General features: G+C 37.1%; 2 protein-coding genes and 1 long non-coding RNA gene across 4 annotated transcripts; 2 read left to right on the top strand and 1 right to left on the bottom strand.

Annotated features, from left to right (window-relative positions):
* Positions 1 to 420: 420 nt before the first annotated feature.
* LOC113770195 lies at positions 421 to 2,601 on the top strand. 2 transcript variants are annotated; one of them, XM_027314589.1, is made up of 4 exons: positions 421 to 639; positions 787 to 1,373; positions 1,540 to 2,055; positions 2,325 to 2,601. In XM_027314589.1, the coding sequence occupies exons 1-4, from the start codon at positions 450 to 452 to the stop codon at positions 2,544 to 2,546; spliced, it is 1,515 nt and encodes a 504-aa protein (XP_027170390.1). In that variant the 5' UTR covers positions 421 to 449; the 3' UTR covers positions 2,547 to 2,601. The 2 variants fall into 2 exon arrangements, with proteins under 2 accessions (XP_027170390.1, XP_027170391.1); XM_027314590.1 differs by having other exon boundaries at positions 421 to 643; positions 791 to 1,373.
* A 962-nt stretch (positions 2,602 to 3,563) lies between these two features.
* LOC113770194 (mitogen-activated protein kinase 19-like) lies at positions 3,564 to 10,016 on the bottom strand. The gene is made up of 10 exons (XM_027314588.1): positions 9,447 to 10,016; positions 7,832 to 8,240; positions 7,497 to 7,624; positions 7,286 to 7,345; positions 6,106 to 6,255; positions 5,850 to 6,005; positions 5,500 to 5,711; positions 5,300 to 5,401; positions 4,987 to 5,150; positions 3,564 to 4,191 (listed from the first exon to the last, which is right to left on the bottom strand). The coding sequence occupies exons 1-10, from the start codon at positions 9,468 to 9,470 to the stop codon at positions 3,737 to 3,739; spliced, it is 1,860 nt and encodes a 619-aa protein (XP_027170389.1). The 5' UTR covers positions 9,471 to 10,016; the 3' UTR covers positions 3,564 to 3,736.
* A 2,327-nt stretch (positions 10,017 to 12,343) lies between these two features.
* LOC113772552 lies at positions 12,344 to 15,372 on the top strand. The gene is made up of 3 exons (XR_003468565.1): positions 12,344 to 12,430; positions 12,866 to 12,913; positions 15,317 to 15,372. It is a non-coding gene; the product is annotated as an uncharacterized LOC113772552 (long non-coding RNA).
* The last annotated feature ends 2 nt before the right edge of the window (positions 15,373 to 15,374 follow it).

Here is a 15,374-nt window from a genome sequence, read left to right as displayed (position 1 = left end):
ATCAAATCATGTATCATAACAGGCAAGCCACCATTAGAAAGCTATGAACTCATGGGGTGCTTTTGGCTCTTATCAACAGAAGAAGACGGAATCTATATCAAGCTAAGCCCAGTGGACCTTGATATTTTCCAGTCAACGAATATTTTATGGACAAGTAATCCTCAATTCTGAATTTCTACTTACAAAGTTTTGAGTGGGAACAAGAACAAAGTCAATGAGGTTCTCAGTCCTCACACATCAATTTCCATCAAGTTGTTGAACTTAAGGAGAAGACTAAGAGAAATTCATGAAGAGCACATCTATATTTCTTTCATGATAGAAGTTTTTTGTGGAGAGATTCTTTTAGCTTATTAAAACGGAAGCATCTGACAAATAATAAAGGCTGGTAATTAACTAAGGCAGCCATGTTTCAGTGGATTTATACTGGTAAATTTGTAGTCCTGATTTCAATGATGGAATTGCTAGTTTCTACGGAGGAAGCTCACATTTCAGCTATTGGCGATCCTGGCATGAGGATGGATGATCTTAGATTGGCAATTGAGGCATGGAATCAGTGCAACGAGGTTGGTGAAGAAGCTCCGAGGATGGGAAGTCCTAGGAAAGCAGATTGCTTTGATGTCAATTATTCTACATCACCAAGTGAGTAGCTAATTTACTGCTATCGCCTCATCTGTTCTTTACTGGGAATTTTATGTTTTCATTGTACTTGAATGATCCCTTTTCGCTGGTGATTTACTGATGATCGATTATGTTACATTGTTTTGAATTCAACTTGGGATTGGAAAGTCAGCTTAGTTCACAAGGTAGGCGAGAAAGACAATGCACTTGGTGTATCGAGTGCCCCTTCGCAAGGGATCGGGGAACTAGATGTCAATCAATATGCAGCATGGAAGGAGCTATATTTAGGCAGCATATGTCAAGTGCAAGACAAATCAAAACCTTGGCAGTTCTGGAAAATAATGCTGAAAAATGGCAACATGGATACTCTGGCTGCAATTTGCCCTGTCAATGGCAAGAAAGCCAGTCCTTTTCGAAAGTCTGTCTTTCCATGCTTCGGAAAAGGTTGCATGAACATGCCATCAATGTACCATAACTACACCAGTGTTCAAGGATACCAAGGTTCTCATACACTAAGGGGAAGCTTTTATGGAACATGGGATCTGAATTGTGATATGAATAAGACAACTATACAAAATGGCACTTCATATTATGCAGTAACTTGGGAGAAGGTAGTGGGAAAAGCCAGTTGGAATTTTCACCACGTACTCAAAACATCACCAAAGTATCCCTGGTTAATGCTCTACCTTCGGGCAGACACTACAGAAGGGTTCTCTGGGGGATACCACTATGAAACCAGAGGAATTTTACGAGTGGTATGATTCCTTCATCCAAATGATCAAATTCCTACATTCACACTAATATTTCAACTGCTACCACTTGCAAACGCCTAGAGGTTTAATATCTTATGGCATCTTCTACTTGGTAAAGAGTCTTGATGCTCTGTGTTTTCTCTTTTTCTTTTTCCTTTATTCCCCTCAGATTCCAAAATCACCATACTTCAAAGTCAAGTTGACACTAGATGTAAGGCGAGGAGGGGGTAGAAGAAGTCAATTCTATCTTTTGGACATCGGTGGCTGTTGGAAGAACAATGGAAAGCCTTGCGATGGAGATGTGACAACTGATGTCACTAGATACAGCGAAATGATCCTAAATCCTGAGGTATACTCATGGTGCAATCCAAGTAGTCTAGGCTCTTGTCCTCTCTACCATACTTTTCCCAATGGCACTCGTGTACACCGCACAGACGAGAAAAATTTCCCATACAAGGCATACCACCTATATTGCTCTCCAGGCAATGCTAAGCATCCAGGGGAGCCCCATAGCTTTTGTGATCCTTACAGTAATCCACAGCCCCAAGAAATTCTGCAGATTTTGCCTCATCCTGTTTGGAGTGATTATGGGTATCCAACAGAGGCAGGTGAAGGTTGGATTGGTTATCCAAAAACTTGGGAACTTGATGCTGGCAGATTGTCACAGGCACTTTACTTCTATCAGGTACTCCAGTAATTACTGCTACAGCTGCTAACCTGCTACTAACAACCTTTTCTTTTTTGTTTTTTTTTTTCTTTCTGATCCTCATAAGATCAGCGACCGACCAATCTCTCTCTGGTCCTATATTGCCTACTTCTTTTCACTTTATTATTCATCATTTCTTTCATGTTAACTAAGAGTAAGGTAACTGCTCGATCAACGGTAGTGAGGTAACAAAAACAAGTATTCTATCCATTTATGAGGCTTCTTCTTTGAACTACTTGGTTCCTCAGGATCCTGGCTCCCCACCGGCAAAGAGATATTGGCCGTCGATCAATGTGGGCACAGAGATTTTTGGGAGCGAGGATGAAATTGCAGAATGGACAGTTAGCGACTTTGATATTGTCGTTCCAGAGGAACAATATTCCCGAGGAACACGGATGTCAGTAAAAAAATATCTGGTCTGCTGTTTCCTCATTTCTTATCCAATCATTTATCAAATTTTCCGTACTTAAAAGTTTCTTGACCAAAATACTAAAAAACTCCTGTGATTTACCAATATTTAATTGAACTCTCTCTATTTTGAAAATATATAGTATAACTCCCTGCGTTTTCAACTAAATTAAAAATTAAATGGAATACATCCAATGTAGCGGTTGTACATGAAATGTCAATATTGCTCATGTAGAAATGAACTCCCTATGATTTGCCGAATATTTAATTTCACTCTCTCTAGTTTGAAAAACTATACTATACCTCCCTTCAATTTCAACTAAATTGAAAATTGAACAGAAGGCATTTCACGTATAGTAGAGGCAATATTAACATTTCATATACAACCATTAGATTGGATGATTTTTGTTTAATTTTTAATTTAATTGAAATCACAGCGAACTATAGTGTAGGTTTCCAAATCAAAGGAAATTAAATTAAACATTCGACAAATCACAGTAAATTTTTTTGGTATTTTATCCCAAATTTCTTTAGGAATAGACTCTTAAAGGTCTTGAATGTCAATGTCCAAATCATACACATAATGATGCTTCCATGATATTCTCTGATTCTGGTCACTCTGTATTTCCTGTCGCCCTTTCCACTCTATTATGTGTTGAAAATTTTCCAAATTTGTCTATAATGTGATTTTAAGATATATATATACATTGTGATAAATGTATATTCATTCATAAACTTGAAAGTTTCATGAATATATTCATGTATGTGGAGTTCCATGAATGTAATGATAGATTCATATCTTTGATCATAAAATCATGTGATGCATGAATTAAAGTACATGAATTTATACACAATACCTTGAATCTATTTATACAAATTTTTAATAATAACTTCACTTATTTTTTAAATAATTTTTCCTATATAAACAGATCAAGTAGAGAGTGATTGGGTGCAGAAAATCTCTTTCCTGTTACTTTGAATTCTCTGAAAAACCACTTCATAATTCAAGAGAGTTTGTCTTATCTTGTGCAAAAGTATTATATCAAACAAATAAAGCTTAAAGTGGAGCATTATTTCAATTTAAACGAAGAACTCGACGACGAAAACCTATTTTATTACTTAAAATCAATTTTACATAAGAATAAACTTTACAGCGACTCGAGAACAAGAAGTAACCATCTCTCAAGTCTCAGGATACTCTGAATTTTATAGTTCAATGCACCCCCTAATCCGGCCAGACAGCAAAGAACCCCTAAGTCAGCCCATACTGAATGGCACCAACCTCTCTATGAGCAGCAACAGCAACAGCTGCGGCGCCAACTGCACCAAATTGAGACTGTGCCTGTAGCAATTTTGCATCAAGCGCAATTTGACTATTTAACTGGACGGATTTTGCCTGTGACTGGTAATAGAGGCTGTGCTGCTGGTGGTGATTGTTGATATCAGTGGTAATGACAGGAGTTGACTTGGCAGGCGGGTAGTGGTGTTGATGCGGCAATTTTGCCTGAGCGGAGGAGTTCTTGACAGCTTCAGGAACATGCTTATCTTGATTCTTCAAAGTGTTAGCGGTCCTAAAGAAATACTGCGGAGACATGGCCTGAGGAGGAAGGACGGGATTCTGAATGTACGCTCTTCCATCATGGGCATGATTTATGTTTCTGACGTTCTCATACGGTATAACAGGTCCCACAACTCTTCCAGGTTTAGCTACGAAAACGAACGAGTATCATCAGTACAGGGAGAAGCGCAGTAACAGTGATCAACTAACAAAGACCAAGAAAATTTTGAAAATACCCATCATATTAATGAGAAAAACAAAGTAGGACCAAGATAGAATTGGAAAAGTAAAGCTTTACCAAAGCAACAAGATACACACTGACCAGCAAATCTACCATGTAAAATGCCCACTAGATACATGAAGTAATAGTGAGTTCCAATATAACGTTTTTTAACCGAGCGGAAAAGCAAACAGTGGCTTGAAGACAAACTATGAACATATCATGTCATAAATGTCAAAACAATTTCCCGTCCGTAACAGGGTTACTTGCAAATTCAAGCACCACACCTCTCTTTCTGCAACAATAAAATAGCTGTTTCCTTGTATTTCAAACCAGAATGCAACTAAAATCTGAAAAATTCAATTCTAATCATCCATACATATTAGACAATAATCACATGAAGTCAACTAGAAGAAATAGTTTGACAAATCCAAATTGATGATGAACCATCCATGCTCAGGTAATGACGTTGTGTGTTAGCTGGAAGGAGACAAAATGGTTGCTTGATATACAGTACAAATTAGCAAGTAATATTAATGGCACAATAAGAGGGGGAAAAAAAGTTGTGAGAGAGGAAAGAGACTTCGGATTCCATTTCAAGTAACACCAAGTTCATTGCCCCGGGAAAACTGATTAACATACGAGGTAGCAGTTTTTTTTTTTTTTGGTTTTTTTTTGGGGGGGGGGGGGGGGGGTTTGGTTTGAAGGAGGGTGCTTTGAATACCTGGTGGCACACGTGGTGGTGCCCGCAAAACCTTCGCTGGAGTCCCAGAGATGGTTTCTGAAACATTAACACTGCTCGAAACTTCTTGACTGCTTCGTCGATTATCAAAAGCAGAATCATTCTGATCTGATTTAGGAGCGATAACGCTTGAATTGACGGTAGACCTAAAAAACACGTGACAGACTAATGTAAGCCAACAAACCAGGAAAAAGGGACAAAAAGTTTCAAATGTTTTATTGTTAAAGAATGTACTCTTGAAATAACACATTCATACTGATGGAACAGAAAGACAGGAAGTGGAACAAAAAACTACCGTGGAAGAGAGACGTGCTTTCTCTCAGGGGGAATAACAGGCCCGCTTTTGCCACCATTTTCCTCGAGATAGGCAAATTGTTTTCTAAAATGACCAATAGCACTGCAGAGTAAAAACGAACTCCACTATTACTACTTGATACCAATAAATTACATCACCACATAAAAAGTAAAGAATTTGAAGCAGAGAGTTGTTAGAACCTAGGATAGAGAAAATTTGCCACATCATTTCCAGCCATGTAATCCTTCAGCAGTTGAGGGTGGTATTCTAATATCTCCCGAAATATTAATTCCCTAATGTCCTCCTTAGTCACCCTTCGGCGCTCAAACTCAAACTCTAGCTTTGAGATTGGCTGACAAGAAGGTTCCCTCTCAATCTTTGCCAGCCCCTTGAAATAAGGATGAGCCAATGCCTAATAAACCATATAAATCAAGTTTAAAACCAAATTAATCAAAATAAATACTTAATTCTAGCCTGTACTTCCCGTGCTAATAATACAATCATATTAACTTCCATTTTGAACAATTTCGACTGAGAAAGCAAAAAATACCTCTTCAGCAGTTGGTCGGTCCTTAGGATCAAAAGCTAAGAGCCTTTGTAGTAGTCGAAGAGCCAAAGGATCTGCATTTGGAAATTTCTCAATAAAAGGAATCGGTTGCTTTCTCCGCATATCAGTCAAATATTTTCTTGCCTTCTCATTGCGAACCTGCATCCACAACAGAACACAAGTTCAAACACACTCTTGATTGATAATAGCCAATCCTGACTATCAACTAGTGACACATCGCATAAAAAACATAACATACTCCAGATATCGTATCAGCTGATGGTGTCCCCAGAAGATCAGTAATCAGTTCCAACTGATGAACGACACTTTTACCCGGAAACAGAGGCTTTCCAGTCAGTACCTCAGCGAATATACAGCCAATACTCCAGATGTCAATTGCAGGTGTATACTGCAAGCCAAAGCCCACATTAATCAGATCAACACTATCAAGCAAGATTAGAAAGATGGTCATAAGACATTCAAAATTTGATACAAGACCTAACACAGTTACCTGAAGAAAGAAATTTCAACTTCCAGGAGAGTTCAATATCCTCCCTGAACAAGGAATTATTTAATCTACACATCACTACTTAATGCACGCAGAATACATTTCAGACAGAAATGAAATGAGTTACTGAAGCATTAAAATCACAAATTCTACTTCATGACAAAAGAAGTCAATGCAAAGAACTCCCAAGTTAATCACTGTTTTACCCTACTTAGCCTTTCAATTGACACATATTTTGAAGCATACTACAATGTAGAGTCAAAAAAAGGGGCACAGGAAACAAATTGCTCACACACACACACACAGAGATATATATATCACACACACACACACAGATATATATATATTTATTTATATATATTTAGCCACTCTGCTTCATACCAATTACAAAATGTAGATTCCTGCTTAATTCTTTTTCACAGGAAAATTATAGAACACCCAGTGAAACCATTCTTTTTTCATTTATGCTGCAATGCTAAGTGTGCAAAACATACTCATGTGATCCCAATTTTACAGAACGAAAAAGCTAGGGGACATACATGCAATGCCTTATCAATGAAATTTAGCAGGTTTACTTGAGGATGACACAAAGATAAATACATTTACTAGATCCAATAAGAAGCATACGGAAAATTGACAACATAGGACAATCATTTTCAGCCCCAGCATTCATCTTTTGCAGCAAATATACCACATTCATGCAAGTTTCTAACCTAAACACACAGACTCACGCATGGAGGGAGTGCAAGAGACCATGGAACAAATGACAATTCAATAACAATGCCTTACAGTTGAAAAGCAATATCATGCCCAAGTAACAATAGATGAAGGCTATGCACACCACATATCACATGTATCTCAAAGGACCTTGGGAAAGGATTAATTCTGCCATATACACATGAAAAGACAGTATACTCAAGTGCAGCACTACCTTTGAGAAGAAGGATCCACATAACTCGGGAGCCCTATACCATCTTGTAGCAACATAATCCTACATGGTAGCACCGAGGGGATTAAAGGAATCAGTATCTCAGAATTTCTTTTGGCAATCATAAAAACAAGAAGAAAGCCATGTGTGTGTGTGTGTGTGTGTGTGAGAGAGAGAGAGAGAGAGAGAGAGGGAGAGACTGGGCAAGCCATACCGTCCAAAAAATTGTTGTAGGAGTATCACTAAAAGCAACTCTCGCTAATCCAAAATCACATATTTTAAGTTTGCAGTTTGCATTGGCCAATATATTTTTTGGCTTAAGATCCCGATGATACACATTCGCTGCAACCAATGAGCATCAGATCAGAATGGAACTACTTATCAGAACCCTCTTAAAGAGATGAAAATTCACAGCTACGTGCTTCAAAATCAATACCAGTAAGAGAATAGATAAATTTCATGAGAAAATTACTCGCAAGCTCACTGATGGACTTAATCTACTTTATTGAATGCATTCCGTAAATAAAATCAAATATCTCTTACACGAACCTGTATGCATATATTTCAGTGCACGCAGCATCTGATAAAGGAAAAACCGATGATGTTCATGCGTCAAATCATCATTCGCTTTAATAACTTGGTGAAGGTCCGACTCCATAAGCTCGAAAACGACATAAATATCTCTAAATTCTCGCTTTGAGGGTGGCATCATAATCCGCTTGATTTCAACAATATCAGGATGTCGTAAAAGCCTAAGCAGTTTAATCTCGCGCAAAATTCGAATAGCATCAGAAATATGCTCAAAGATGTCATTTATCTTCTTTATTGCTACTTTTTCTCCAGTATGTGTGTCAATGGCTGCACATACAACTCCATAGCTCCCCTTCCCTATTACTTCCAGAATTTTGTAACGGTTGGCATCCCCATACTCCGTAAAAAAATCTGCCTCCTTGGAGCTCTATCAGATGATTAAAAGTCAGATAATAACATCTTTGTTGACTAAGCAAAGGTGATGGACTTTACCATCAGCAGGAAATAGTGATAATGAAGCAAGTAAAACAAGAGAAAGATCACACGATGCCAGAAACTCACCAAGACACAAACTGTGTTAACATGAAATATCAGAACCCCACAACATTATATACTGAAAGCAGCTTAGTTACGTATTATACTCAAGGATGAAAAACTCAACTTCGACTTCGCAAGGAAAAATTGATTTTGAATCATCATGTGGCAATGCATTTAGTTTTACAAGAGAGAAAGGGAGAAAAAATCTCATTTCACAATGCATTGAAGAAAGATATACAATCAAAAGCATACAATCAAGCACGACAGCAACTCTGCAAAAAGAAGAAAAGATACCACTAACAAATACTGGCAGGTACAAAGAAAGAAATCACAGAATATTGCAAGCACATTTCACCACTGAATTACCAACACACAGATGCATCAATAAATCTATCAACGGAACAAAGCTAGTAACTTTGTAGGTTTTTCTTTTCTTGGGTGAAAGGAGTAGCCTGGTTGCTGAAGCATAAGAGCAACAATTTAATACCAAATGATCAGCGACAAGCATATCCTTTATCACTCAATACACTCTTGACTCAACAACTTTCCAGAGTAAATTCAATAAAGAAAACAAGTTTCTGCAGCCAACAATCCTTCTAGAACTTATATTTTAGCACACTCAGGATCTACATTTCCCATTGCCACGAGTTGCATAAATCTCCGTTAAAATCCTAAATTCTGATCAGTTAATTATCACCACACCTCAATTACACCCCATCTTTTCCACAAGTTCATAGAAGAGTTAATGCAAGCACCCAAAAGAAAAGAAAAGAAAAACGACCATCAAAAGAACTGTTACGCATTAACTTCCCAACCAAAGAGAAATAAAACCCTCAGAGTACTTGATCAAGATCGATTCTTTTCTCCCAGCACAGGACCTCTCTTCCTTAAAAACCCAAAAACAACCACTTCCCCCCACCCAAAAAAAAAAAATTAAATACTCAAATGTTTTAAGCAAAGCAAGCTCGGAAAAAATTCCTCAAGATCTCTCCTTCCATCTTCAAAATTCTACAACACTAGCACACAAAATTAACACAAAAAATCGCTTCAATGTATAAATAAGATTTTACATCAATAAGAACGCCAAACTACCAACCTTTTTGCGTTGATCTTGCTGCATCTTTCTCCAACCTTTATTCAAAATACCAAAAACTCGTTGTTCTATCGGATTCACTTCTTCCTCTTCAGTAATAGAACCGATCAGATCCAACAAAACACACCAACCACAAAAATAGTACCAAACAAAGAAACAAAAACCCCGAACACTTTAAACCAAAATTACTAAATTGAAATTATAAACCGCATTTCCTCCACCGACGCCCGAAGTTCAACCACTAATTACAAACCCGTCGGTCCAATATTTTATTCTAAACCCAAAAGTCTTAACCGAACCACCACCAAATTTCCCAGCTCTCTTAAAAAATCCAACTCCTAAAAATGCAGTCTTTCACGAAGAAGTCTCGGAAACTGTATACAAAAGAGCCTGGAATTTCAGTATAACGGCGGAGGGGAAGGGAGGAGACTAGGGTTTCGCGGGGAGATCTGATCGGAATTTGATCGGAGGAATGAAAAGAGAGAAACGGAATTGTTGAGGTAGAAGGAGTTTTATAATGCAAGTGTGGACTCAGTAGTATACAGTGAGAAGAAGAAAAGGGCAACGGAAATTGTTTCTGTGGTTTTGCGCGTTTTGGATTGGAAAATGGGAAAAATATTTTTTTAAAAGGAAAAAAAAATTGAAAATGAAAATGGGGTTGGGATGGGTTATCTAACGGCTATTACTATTAGTCTTCATTAACATATCTAGTCTATTGGGGAATGAGGAAGTTTTCAATCGGGCTTCAATTGCTGACGTGGCCCGCTTGTATTGGTTGATTGATGATCGTCCGCTCGTGTGAATTTGGTCGTCCGCTTCGTGTGATGTGAATTTGCTCGCGAGCCGATTGTTTCTTTTCTTTGTTTGCTTGGACGTTGCTTGGAAGTCTGCAGCTAAATTGTGGTCCCACGTGGCTTTGGTTGGCTTTGCTTTGTTTCTTTTGGTTTTTTTTTTTTTCCCTCAGGCGTTCAGCAATCCTTTTGCCTTTTGTGTACCCGTGCCAATTTCCAATTGATTGCCATCCATTCCCACGCGTGAATTCTTTTGTTTTTTGTTTTGCTCAAACGTTTAACAATTCTTTTGGACTTTGTTTCTTTTTTTGCTCAGACGTTTAGTAATACTTTTTTTCCAATTAATTGTTCGTTAGCTTATCAATAATTTCATTTTTTATTACCTAACACATAACATTTAGCTTTCAACTTCTTACAATTATTAACATTTTTGTAGTTTCCAAATAAATCACAATTAATTATCAAATTCTTGTAATTGACACATATTCATTATTATTAACACGTATTTTTTTTCGAATATAAGAGGGGAAGGCATTCACCTATTATTATCAAATTTTCATTACAACTTTATTTGGTATTGATTCTACATAAACAATCAGCAATGTAGTGCGCTTCCGCTGGTGTCATTTATCGTTTATTCAAGCTACGCACCGCGTTTAATTATTGATTCTCCACTATTAATTGTTATAACTATTTATTTATCTATTTTTAATTGAATTCCATTTTTTTACCCAATCAATCACACTTTTATTACCAATTCTTTTATTCATTGTTAATAGCTAATTAATGATGTCATTTTTAATTGTTATTTTTTTGGACCTAACAAATCACATTTAGTTCATGACTTTTTCGAAACTATTAAAAAAAACCTTTTTTTTTTGCCTCTTCACAAAATCGCATTTAGTTACCTTTGTTTTTCCAGATTTTATTAAGAAAATGTTCACCTTTATCTTGGATTGCCCAACAAATCAAGTTTAATTATCGACTTTTTAAAATTGTTCTTTTTTAATTAGCCCCTAATTTTGCAGTTTATTTCCAGACAATTTCCTTTTTTATTACCGAATTTTATAGTTATTGAAATTTTTTACCCAACAAGCCACATTTAATTACCGGCTCTGGGTAGTTATTAGCCACAATTTAGCCTCTTTTTTGGGGTTGCGGATCGAATCATATTTGGCTGCCCTTTTTTAACAATTGATTGCTAACTAATTAATTAATATTGTTACTTTTTTTTGCCTGGGGATTTGCAATTAATTACCTTGTTATTAATTGTTAGTTACTTAATCTGTCTACGTTGCTCTGTCTTGAGAAGACCGCTTCTCGTTACTCTTGTCTTCTTTGCTTTTGGCGGGCTTAATATTTAATTGTTTCATAATTAACTAATCTTATAAACTAACACCCTTAATTACCAGGTCTTTGCAACGGACAAATTTTGTTTGTTTAGTTTGGCTGCATCGTTTCTCGATTTCTTCATCCGCCGCTCATATTTCCTGTCATCAGCCTCCAGCCTCCTTTTGTTGACAGCTGATTTTACCTGAGTTGAATAATACCTGGCTCATTTTTATTATACTACCCATCCTTTCTGCCTCCATTTACGCTTCCTCATAAGAGCCTTTGTAGTCTTTTTTGTCCTTTTTCTGGGGTCATGTCTGTAAATCTGCAATCTGCCGTCACCTCTTCTCATTGTCGCCCTTCACCTCTTTTGCTCCAGTCGATTCGCATTGTTCTCTGCTTTGCATTTGTACGATGGTTATAGCGATTGGAAACAAAATACGTGATCTGACTTTTATTGCTAATGTGATTTGACTAACTTTTACAGACAAGCCTGCTTTTTGTTTGTTTAGTTCCAAAGCATGCTTTCTCGACTTCCTCATTAGTCATTACTTGTCACCGGCCTGTTTTTGCGGACAAGTGATTGTACTTGAGCTAATAGGTGCCTATCTTATTTGACTATATTACCCATTCCTTGTGGCTGCATTTACGGTTCCACTCAATAGGCCTTGTAGCCTTTTTCCCTTTCCTTGAGGTTATGCTTGTAAATCTTCAAAAAACCGTCATTTTTCACCATTCTCAAGCATCAGCTTCCCTTTGCTGCCGTTGATTGACATGGTTTAGTGTTTTGCATTTGCACAATGGTTACAGGGTTTCTCTGGTTTTCCCCAACGGATTTTCTACTGAGCATCATCATGAACAATGGTAATTGTGCATCTACTGCATTCTTTTCCCTATTCTATTACTCTTGTTTCTTTGTTAGACAAAAAGACAACTACCTCATACGCATTGTTCTTCGTTTTCTTTGGCTATTTTGAACCTTTGTTTTCCCTAATTTATTAGCTTGGTTTTAATTTGCACTGGTTCTGTCGTTTTTGCTTCCTGGTGAGCATATTAGTTTTATAGTTCACTTTCATTTTTTGTTCTTTAATTGTTCAAATATTTCAGAATTGCTATCATGCTGCTTTGTTTTTTATTTCTTGCTTGCTTCTCTGTTTTCTAATGCACTGGTTCGACTGTTTTTACTTTTTTTTTTTGCTCCTTCTAAATTATTATTACCAAATTAGCTTCTCTTTTTCTCTCCCCTTTTTTCCCCACATTTTCTTATTACCTCTTACATGATTGTGATTTCTTTGATAGTTTCTGCTGTTTTCACTTCTGCGGTGTTGAGCTTCTTCGTCTTCACAGGTTAGTTATTCTGATTTTGTTCTTCTTTTGCTCTTTTCTCTATATTTTATCCTTAATTTGTGCATCTTTGGTATGCATTTTGTGATGCATCCGTACTTACGGCCTGCTCCAGTTTTACCTTTTTTTAGTTTGGGACTTTTTGACTTTCTGTACCTTTTGTGATCCTTATACTTGCATATACGAGTTATTCTATTCTTTCTGGTGCTATGTTTACGTGCCTGATTATTTTTTATGTGAACATTTGTTCTTTGCTCAGCTGTCGGCTATTAACTTCTTTAGCTCCTTGCTGTTCATTTGTTTTTTGCCTGCTCTGGTTTCTGCCAGTTTTCGATTTACATTCTTTTTTGCTAAGTTAGATATTCCTTTCTTTATATAGTCCTTCGACATTTTGCGCTCTTAGTAAAAAACGAATGGATAGAAATGCTACTCGCCGCAAAAAGTATGCAGAAATGCCACCTTCGAAAAAAATGGAACTTCTGCAACGTCGAAAAGAAAATAGAGCTGCCAAGAAAAAGAATGCGCATTTACTCCCACGTATTCGTAAGGTTTCACTTGGTTATATGGAATCGGGTGTTTCTTTCCCTGATTCGCATCATGAAAAACTTGATGATGCGAATCACTCTTCTATGCATAGTGAAATGTTAGGAGGCGAAGCCTTGAAGAGCGGCCATGACAGTGCCGATGTCATTACTGAGGCATTACAATATATGTCCTCTCGCGAGTCTGCTCCTTTTGTTCCTCACGTTCATTCTGCTCCCTCTTCTGAGACAGCAAATGACGTGCCAAATGCAAGTATTCTTGCAGGTATAGTTGGCAATGTCCTTCTTTTGCTGCTTTCTTCTTGTCCAGTTCTTGGTTTTTAGACCGCCTTCGCTCCCCTACCTGCTGGTTGCTGATTCTACATTTCGATTCTTTGTAAATGAATGCATCTTCATTTACAATCTGCAGAGTTTCCGCTTACTCCTAAGGCTGATCTTAGGAGCTGCAAAGGAAAATTTCTTCCAGAAAAAAGGAAAAATTTGAACCTTCCTTCTTCCCCTATTGAGCCTGATTTCTGTCTACCTAGGAGAAAAATTAGGAACTCTATACCTGTAGCACTGCATGATCGACTAGACGATTGCTTTAATTGTTCTGATAGCGTCAGCCAAGCTCTCAACTTTGACAAAGAGGATTTGCTTATGAACAATCTTTTTGAAAATCCAGTTCAGTATTGTTCTTCAACCCATGTTTCTCTGAACTCTGAAGAGCTTTATCCTCTCACAACTGCAAGTGAGACAGGTCAATTTCTGCAACAAAAGGATGCATCTTTTAAGGTGCAAAATTCTATAATTAGATATGCTTGCTCTGTTCCTGTGATGTCGATTGACAAGCCCAACAGCTCTTCTCGCCTTTCTGAGAAGAATGACTTTGAAAGTTCAGATGCCAACTCCAAAAAGAGAGCAAAATTAGGCTGAATTGACCTCGTTTCCTTTTAGACTGCTCAAACATTAATATTTTTTGCTTTCTGTCATCTGCACTTCTATACTTAGGCAGATTGTTTATGGCTTTTGGAAATGCTGCTCATCTGTTCGCAATTTTCTCACTTTTGTACGTGGTTATCTGCTAAACAGCTTTTGTCATGATCATTGAACTTTGATAATGGCACCTGTATCAATGTTCTTGCCAGACTTTCAAAAATTAACTGAAATCCTCCATCTTGGACAGCATGAGGATTTTCACAGATATCTTTGAATCCCTGACGATGAACTCCCTTTTTGCAGAACTAGCAGCTTTATAATCTATATAATTTGGGATTCATTTCCGTTTCTTTATATTTTCTGCAATACAATTATTATTATCCGTTTGGAACCTCTAGCTTTGTATGCACACTTATTCATTTATTACAAATGACAGCATTTTTTACAAATAAAACTTATATATTCAGGTCCTGCTACTTATATATCAGCCTATCTACTACAATAAACATGGCAAGTACAGGGTGAATTATGATCTTGCCTTCAGGCCATTAAAGCATTACAAATGCATTACTTTACAAGCAGTCGGTTGACAACTCACACTTAATGTTTCACATTGAATTGTCTTTTCTATTCATTGTTCCTTACCTTCCTCTGCAACTAATAAATCTTTTCAATTGTGGTAGGAAAAAGCTTGCACTTAGCATTAAAAGCAATGAAAAATATACTCTTTTTACATTGATCTTTTCTTTATATATATGCTCTTTGCCATTTACAAGATCATCCATAACAACTGTTAACCATACATTTGCACTACCGCTTTTTCTGCATAAGAAATTGTCTGCAGATGAGTTGCTCTACAATGTATTTCTAATCCTTATCACATGATGTCACCTTGTACTCGCATTTTCTATTAATAGACCGCTTTCCTGATTTTCCAATTTTACAGCTTTCCTCCTGATAGTTCAATGGCAGAAACAATCTTAACATCTCCAGGAAATTTTCAA

Source organism: Coffea eugenioides, chromosome 5, assembly GCF_003713205.1.
Source record: "Coffea eugenioides isolate CCC68of chromosome 5, Ceug_1.0, whole genome shotgun sequence".
Classification (NCBI taxonomy): Eukaryota; Viridiplantae; Streptophyta; class Magnoliopsida; order Gentianales; family Rubiaceae; genus Coffea; species Coffea eugenioides.
The sequence above is the reverse complement of the archived record's forward strand: the minus strand, read 5'-3'. Positions and strand labels throughout refer to the sequence as shown.